The sequence below is a fragment of the Podarcis raffonei genome, chromosome 8 (genome assembly GCF_027172205.1).
Source record: "Podarcis raffonei isolate rPodRaf1 chromosome 8, rPodRaf1.pri, whole genome shotgun sequence".
Lineage (NCBI taxonomy): Eukaryota > Metazoa > Chordata > Lepidosauria > Squamata > Lacertidae > Podarcis > Podarcis raffonei.
Window position 1 is genome coordinate 64481025 of NC_070609.1, and position 8677 is coordinate 64489701.

The 8677-nt window shown below is 48.7% G+C and overlaps 1 protein-coding gene across 1 annotated transcript; it reads right to left on the reverse strand.

Moving 5' to 3' along the window:
* Positions 1-3842: 3842 nt before the first annotated feature.
* Positions 3843-8475, reverse strand: HES2 (hes family bHLH transcription factor 2). The gene is made up of 4 exons (XM_053400442.1): positions 8312-8475; positions 8093-8188; positions 6075-6168; positions 3843-4146 (listed from the first exon to the last, which is right to left on the reverse strand). Exons 1-4 carry the CDS (start codon positions 8402-8404, stop codon positions 3881-3883), a joined length of 549 nt encoding a protein of 182 aa, XP_053256417.1. The 5' UTR covers positions 8405-8475; the 3' UTR covers positions 3843-3880.
* Between the last annotated feature and the right edge of the window lie 202 nt (positions 8476-8677).

Here is an 8677-nt window from a genome sequence, read left to right on the forward strand (position 1 = left end):
TCCAGACATTTTGGAGTACGACTCTCATCAGCCCCAGCCATCACAGCAGTGCAGACTGAGGCTGGTAGTAATTATACTGTACCTGGGGGGGTGGAACTGCCTGGCACTACACACCACAGTTTCCAGCAAATGTTGAAGACACAACTCTTTACCATTGCCTTTGACACTTGAGATGTATATTTTTAGGACCCGCCTGATTTCTGTGGTTGCAGGTTGTTTGAAACTGTTTTTAATATTGTGTCTGGATGCTGTAACCCACCTGAGGACCTTAGGAGGAAGGGCAGGTAAATCAATAATACTAACAGTAGCCGATAGATCTGTCCATCATGAATTGGTCCTAACTTGCTGGGTCATTGTTCTTGGGTTTCACAGCTTGAAAATTGACTGGCATTTCTCTGCCTCTGCTAGAGTTTTGGTGGTGGTTGTTTCTGGCCAATCACCAGGGCACAGCCGTCTTGATGAGAGGGAGTATCTAGCAGGAGCTCCCAGGAGACTGTCAGTCATCAGGCAGCTGCTTCCGCGTCTCATGACTGCTGATCCAGCACTTTCAAGGTGCCAGCAGGATAAGGAATTTGGGTGCTCTGGAGATGGAATCTACCAAGATGTCTCAGGGTCTGTGTGCAGCAGGTTTCCGGGGTTTCAAGATATTCCCAGCCCTACCTGGAGATTCTGCTGAGGACTGAGCCTGAGGCCTTCTGCATGCAGAGCTTTTCCTAGAATTGTAGCGCTGGAAGAGACCCAAAAGACTCATATAGTCCAACTCCCTGTCCTTGCACTGCCGCACACAGCCCCAGCCCATTATTTCAGCTCATTTATTCCTCTAAAACGACGGCAGCTTTCCTCCTGTCCTTTGGCCTGCCACTTTTTCATCATCTTGCTATTTAAATGCTTCTGAATACCAGCTGCCAGGGAACTGCAGGTGAGCAGAATGCTCTTGTGCTTGAGTCCTGCTTGCTGGTTTCCCAGCAGGACACCTGGATGGCCACAAGGATAAAAGGATACTGGAGTAGATGGACCATTGGCCTGATCCAGCAGCCTGTTATTATGTTCCAAGAATCTGTGTTGTTTTAATGTCTCTAATGAAATGGCACAGAGCTGTAACTGCTTCTCCCAGGAGGTGGTGGACTGTAATAAGGGCAAAGGGACGCTCTCACTGAGGAAGCCATTGCAGGTCTCTTGCTTGGGAAATTGGGTGCTAGGGAATGAGCCCCTTGCAAGTCTCCTCTGTCACACCCTCACATACTGTAGATATGTGGCTGGCAACACACTTCACAGCACCACAGGCTTGCAGGTTGGGGACAAGACCGGGCAAAGCCCCAGGAGCAGAGGAACCCAAGCAATAACTGGCGCCATAGCTGGGACATGTTTGGGCAACCAGAGCAAAGTTCTGGGTTGAGGGGGGTGGCTGTTAAGCTCAGAAATTGACATGGATCACAAAGCAGGGAGGGCACGTTCTCTCTCTTCCCCTCTACCACCAGTCCTTTCCCATCTTGGAGTGGATCTAATGTACTAGGAGGGACTGGTCTTTCAGGGGGGGGACCTACAGGGGGAGATGGTGTAGCAAGGTGTTTAAGCAACCTGCCCAACCGGTGGTTTGAAAGTTTATCCCTGTTCAAAGTTTATCCCTGTTGTAGATAGAGCCAGTGTGGTGTAGTGGTTAGAGCAGTGGTTCTCAAAGGGTGTGGTGTGCGACACTGGTGTGTCAGGAGAGGATGGCGAGTGTGGCAGGAAGATTCAAGGACAATCAAAGAAACACCTAACTATGTCAGTGTAGCGTAGCATAGTTTAAATACAATATTTTTTTATTTGCAAAATAGGGCTAGATGTACTTTCAAAACAAGAGGCAGAACAATGGCTATTATTCTCCAGTTCTCCACGATATATTGTTGTGAATAGGGATTTTCAACTCTGACAAATGTGGAAGATCAGAAAAGGGAAAGGCTTCTTTACGTTGATGAGATGAGTTTGTCTCAAATTAGAGCCAATACAAATGAGATTGCCTGGCAAAAGCAAGTTCACACCTCACTGAGTTGGTATACATACATATAGTATGTACTTTAGGTAATAATGTAAGAGGTTTGTTTATAATTATATTTTGGGAATGATTAATGTTTTTATGTAACTGCATTGTTTTATACTTTCTGGATGTGCCACAATCATATTATAAAATAGTTGTGTTTTGTGCTATAAATCAAGCACTGCTAGGAGTTGCCCCCCACAATATATTTCTCATTTTTAATGTGGCTCGAGCAAATTTTTATTCTGAAAGTGTGTCCCAGGGGAAAGTTTGAGATCCACTGGGTTAGAGTGTTGGACTAGGACCTGGGTTCAAATACCCACTCAGCCAGGAAGTTCACTGGATGATCCTGGGCTAACCTACCTCCCAGGGGTGTTGTTAGGGGGGAAACCATGAATGGCATCTAGAGCTCTTTGGAGAAAAAAACGGATATAAATGCAATCCATGAATGTATCCCATAATGATAAATCTATGTCTGACAAATTGATACGAGGAAAGCTTGCAGCTTTGGGGAGTTTTTAGTCTAGAGAGAAGATGACATGAAAGACGTTTATCAAATTATGTGTGGCACGGAGAAAGTGGATTGGGAAAATTCATGGATGGATATCAATGGCTACTTGCCAGCAGTGGCTATGCTCTGCCTCTAGGGTCAGAGGCAGCAATGCTTCTGAATACCAGTTGCTGGAAACCGTAGGAGGGGAGAAAGAGCTCTGGTGCTCAGGTCTTGCTTGCTAGTTTCGCCACAGGCACCTTGTTGGCCTGGATTGAAAACAGGATTCTGGACTAGATGGGCCACCGGCCTGATCCAGCAGCCTCTTCTTACATTCTCATGATAGAACAATACATGCATTTAAAAAACAAGCAAACATGATTTTTTTTCTTTATTTTTAATTGTGTATCAAATCCATTATTATATACAGGTTTAAAGTGCTGTCCGGTCCTTGGCTCAAGCCAGGCCGGATTTGTGCAAGTCACAGACCAGGGGAAAGAAAAAGACAATTTAACAACCCGCGGGGTTTACTGGCCTTCCATCCCGCTCCCCATTGTGGCTATGGGAGGGAGAAAGGAGATGTCTGGAGAGAGAGAGAGAGAGAGAGAGAGAGAGAGAGAGGGAGCAGGAAGTCTCCCCAGACCCTTGATGCTCCTCAGAAAGAGTTAGCAGTTTTCTCCAGGCAACTGATACCTGACTCTGAATGAAAAGGAAGACACATTACTCTGTTGCATGCACACATGTTCAGAGTAAGAAATCACCTGCCCTCAGAGGAGTCCCTCTCATGTGTCTCTGCATGAGTCCATGTCATGGGTGCTCCTCCCGATTGGAAGGAAGGGGTCCTATATTGTCTAATAGGAACATATGCCAAGTGTTCCAACCACTGTGATCCAGTTGGACCTAGCTCAGGGTCACCTATAATGACTGGCAGCAGCTCTCTCCAGGGTTTCTGGAGGGGGGGCATTCCCAACCTTCCCTGGAGATTGAACCTAGAACCTTCAGCATGCAGAGCACATGCTCTATCACTGAGTGATCCTTCCCTAAACAGAACACAGGGAACCGCCATGCAGTGGCACAGCAGGCAGCTTCATCTGAGGGCAGGTCATTCAACTGGGTCAGGAGCGACTTGGGACGATCCAATCACACCCGAATTACCAGGTAAACGTTATTTATGCCCAGCTGAGGCTGGCTGGAAGGCTAGAGCAGCACATCATTCTGAGACACAGCCTTTTCTGCAGGCGGATCTCTCTGCTCGACACATCGGCAATCCTTTCACAGCACAGGGCTCTGCTCCAGCCACTCCCCGTCCGAAAATGGCTGCCGTACAGAGAGCACGCAGGGCTCTCAGTTTTAACCCGAGACGTTCTGTGGCTCTACCAAGGTCTCCAGAGTGCTGTTTGTGGTGAAGGGGCTTCCTGGGCCCTTCTAGGTGGGCCCGGGGGCCTCTCCAAGCCTGGCTCTTTGGACAAGTCTGCTGGGCTGGAACAGTCCCGAAGCCAGCCCTGCTGTGCAAAGGCCTGCTGGAGATGCCCAAGGAGGGTGCTGCAGGCCTCACGGTTCAGGAAGTTGTATTTAGGAAGGAGGGTGGCAAGGCGAGACAGGCAGGTGTGGTAGCCGTCACAGAAACTGTCTGCGGAGCCTGTGGGGGGGAAAGAGAGAAATCTGTCATGCCATCTGTCAGGGATTCCTTAGTTGCGATTCCTGCCTTGCAAGGGGTAGGACTATAAATGGCCCTCAGGGTCCCTTCCAACTCTACAATTCTGTGTCTGTGAGCTGGGTACCAGTGCCAGCCAAAGAAAGTAATACAACACGCATTATTCTTTGTTGAACTTACAGCACCCACTCAGAGGTTAGCAACAGGGGGTTGGACTGGATGTCCCTGTGGGGACCCTTCCAACTCTACAGTTCTTTGATTCTATGATTTTATGAACAGAGAATACCCTGACTTCCATGCTTAAAGTACCACACTTCCCAGGATTCTTTTGGGAGGGAACTGTGATGATTTAACTGGTGTAACCGTGTTATTGCTTTGCTCAGAAAATTTCTCCCTGTAATTTGTTTTGGTGTAAATAGGGAAATTTGACAGTACTGAAGGCACTTTGCCGAATGAAGCATGGACCTCATCTATCCCATCATGCAACACCACCATTTATCCCATTTATCTCATTTCCCCCCTCTTATTTCCCCCACCGTCAGTTTTAGACTAAGTTCATTGGGAGCCCAGACTCCAGGATCTTTGAATTCCACCCACAAAGCCCTATGTGCTGTATTATCAATATAGAGTTAAGGTCTCAGCCAGGTAGGAATTCTTCTCAAAGATTTTGCCCGTGTCTCCTAAATTCTGGCTAGGGGAGAGAGCAGAGGCCAAATGGTCTGACTTCCCTATAAAGTAGCCTCATGAGGTCTGATGAGCAGGTTGTAACTGAGTCAGATCCTGGGTCAATCTAGGTCAGTGCTGATTGACAAGAGGCAGAGATCCTTCCCACTGATGACAGCAACCCCTCTTTGGCTGAGTTCTCTCCTATGCTCCTGAGGCACATTTGCATCATATACCTAAAGAACTATCATACCGCTTGAAATATACTCGGAGTCGAGAGTGGATTTCATGCTCTTTATTCAGCTCATAGTGGTGGGGAGGAATGAAAGTTTCCCCAAAATATCTGCTTTATATACATTATTTACACAATGGGCTGCATGTGATTGGCTAATTCCGGGATTCTCCTGTAGGCCAATCAGGTTGTGGATTCACTTCCACCTGGAGCTTGATTGGGTGGCTCCTGCCGACCAATCATACTGCTGCATTGTTCTAGGACCAATCAGACTGCTGCATTCTGAATCCTATTGTTCTAGGACCAATCAGACTGCTGCATTTTGGATCCTATTGTTCTAGGACCAATCAGACTGCTGCATTCTGGATCCTATTGTTCTAGGACCAATCAGACTGCTGCATTTTGGATCCTATTGTTCTAGGACCAATCAGACTGCTGCATTCTGGATCCTATTCAACTCAGTACATAACACCGCTTTAAACAGGCATGGCTTCCCCCAAGGAATTCTTGGAGCTGTAGTTTGTTCAGGGTGCTAAGAGTTGATATTCCTCCTCACATAGCCGCCACTCTCTGAGTGGTCTAACATTCAATCCCTCTTCAAAGGGAACTCTGGGTATTGTTACTCTCAGTGCCTTTAAGAAACTGCAGCTCTCAGGAGTCTTTAGGGGAAGCCACGACTGTTCAAATTGGCATCATAGTGTTTTAATTGTATGGTGTGGAAGATCCACTTAGCCCCTCTTCTCTGCCCACCCCCCCTTTACTGGTTCAGACAAACTCAGTTCTTGCTCAAGTGTTTACACACAGGGGTGTTGTGAGGGGCTGGCCCAGGCATGCCAAGCACCAGTTTCTTGCACTGGGCCCCTAGATCTCTTGCCTCTTCTAACACTTAAAATAACCCAAAACAAAACTGGGATCTATTCCCACATTCATCGGTCAGCTCCCCTGTGTTGGATAATTCAGTTGTAAGAAATCAAGTGATGCCATTTCGCGCATCATGTGTGAATGTCATGTCACTCACCAGAGACGGAAGAGCAAGGCGTTGGAAGCTCCTTGAGGAACTGGACAGTCATCTCTAAGATGTCAGCCTTCTCCAGCTTGGAATAGCGAGAGCTCTGGAAAGGAAAGGGAGAGAGAGAGGGTTGCTTTAGGAGTCTCAAAAGCAAGAAAATGCACAGAGGATGTTGCAAAGGGACCCAGACATACCAAGCAGTGAAGAGATGAGAAAAGGGCAAGGAAGAGGATTTTGGATGTGGACAGGGGAGAGTGGGCACCCATCTAATGGAGGCTAGGGCCAGGGGGACCAGGGGGACATTAGGTGGGATGGAGCCACAGAGAGAATGGAAAGATTGCAGGCTCAGACAGAAGTACTTTTCTGTGCAATCCTTAAATACCAGAATGGGAACCTGTGCTCCACCCCAAAGTTTGCTAGATGCCAAACTCCTTTCATCCCTGACTACTGGCTGAGCTGGCTAACCTGATGGGAGTCCAATAACATTTTCGGGGGTGTAGGTTTCCAGCCCCCCAACTAAACACAAGGATAGCCACATGATAGGGCAAATCCATGGAAAAAAGACTCAGGGAAATAAATGTGGTCTCCACTTATTGAGGCAATATGCTTCTGAATCCAGGTGAGAGCTCTGGCTAGCCCACCAGTGTGGAATATGGAGTGCTCTAGATGTTGAACTCAGGATGGGCAATGACTAGAACATGATAAGAGCTTGCTGGATCAAGCCCGAGGCCCCTCTAGTCCAGCATCCTGTTCTCACAGGGGCCAACCTCTAGGAAAGCCATAGCAGGATTTGAGCTCTTTCCCCTCCTGCAGTTTCCACTGCCAGCAACTGGTATTCAGAAGCAATACTGACTCCCAACAGTGAAACTAGCATTTCAGGCTAGTAGCTATGGATAGCATTCCTCCTCCTGCATGAATCTGTCTAATCCTCTGTTAAAGTCGGAGGCCTTCACTGCCTCTAGTGGGATTGAGTTCCATAGTTTAACTATGTGCTGTGCGGAAGAAGGACTTGATTTCATCTGTCCCGAATCTTCCAGCATTCAGCTTCATTGAATGTCCAGGAGTTTGAGAGTTACAAGAGAGGAAGAAAACTATTATCTCTACCCACTTACTCTATGCCATGCATAATTTTATATCTATATCTATATAATACGATTTCTACCTTGCTTATTGTAAAAACAAACCAAAACCCCTCGAAACAGTTTACAAAAAGTTAAAACAGAATCAAGAGAAATTTACAACTGTGCTTTAAAACATACAGAAGTCTAAACACTAAAACAGATTGAAAGCAAAGCTATAAGCTTCTATTCTGTTGCCTCTCACTCGCCTGTTCCCTAAGCTATGAAGTCCCAAAACCTGCAATCTTCCCACAGAAGGGAATTGCTCCATCCCGTGGATCATTTTGGTTGCCCTTTTCCAAACCTTCTCCAACTCCACAATACCCTTTTTCTGAGGAGGGATGATCTGAACGGGACACAGCATTGCAGAAAAGCAGTTGCACCACTGATTTTCATGAGGATATTGGCAGTTTTATTTTCAGCTCCCTCCCTTAGGATCCCTGGCATGCCCACTGGGTCATGAAGGATGGCAGCCTAAGTCTAACAGCATCTAGGCAACGTTTCCCAAAATTGGGTCTGCAGCTGTTTTTGGACTACAGTTCCCATCATCCTTGACCTGCTAGCTAGGGATGATGGGGGTTGTAGTCCAAAAAAAGCAGGAGACCTTCGGGAAACCCTGTTCTAGAGGGCACCCGTTGGCAACTCCTGCCCTCTTTGGCCCGATCCTGCAAAGTTCTTACTATAGAAGCTTTCTAGTACTGGCAGGGGCTGCCAACGGGTGCCAACGGGGACGCGACTGGAAGGGCAGGCTACAAAAAGCGCTCTGCAGAGGCTCGGAGGCGCTCTCTCTCTCTCTCTCTCTCTCTCTCTCTCTCTCTCTCTCTCTCTCTCTCTGTGTGTGTGTGTGTGTGTGTGTGTGTGTGTGTTCGTCCTGTACTGCAGGGAGAGGCAGGACTGAGCGCCACTTACGTCTTTCCCGATGAGAGGCAGGATGAGGGTCTTCAGCTGGTTGAGGCTGTCGTTGATGCGCGCCCGGCGACGCTTCTCCATCAGCGGCTTGAGGCTCTGCGGGAGGAGAAGCCAGTCAGTCCGACGGGACGGGAGCAAAAGGACAAGGAAGAGGAGGAGAAGGGGATCCCTCCCCGGGGAAGGAGGCTGGGGAGCGGGGACTGCCTTTGCGGCCCTCACCTTTCTCAGCTGCGTGGCCTCCCCTGTTTTCTTCGGGGAGCCCATCTTGGGGCCGTAAGTCCTCGACGGCGCGTCGGAGCTCAGCGGCGGCATGGAGAGAAGTGGCTGTCGGAGCGGACGCCCAGAGAGAGAGAGAGAGCGCGCTCAGCGAGCGAGTGCGGAGCAAGGAGGAGGCGGACTCAGCATTCCCCGCCCGCCCGAGCCGCTTTTATTGCAGCCGGCCTGCCCCTTCGCGTCCCCGCCCCGTCGCTCCGCCTTGGGCCACCGCGTCGCCTGGGGACGCCCCAGCTCCGCGCCGAGTCCCAGCCCATCTGCTCCGGGGAAGCCGCTTAATCTGCCGCTCCCTTTTGCACTCAAAATCCCGCC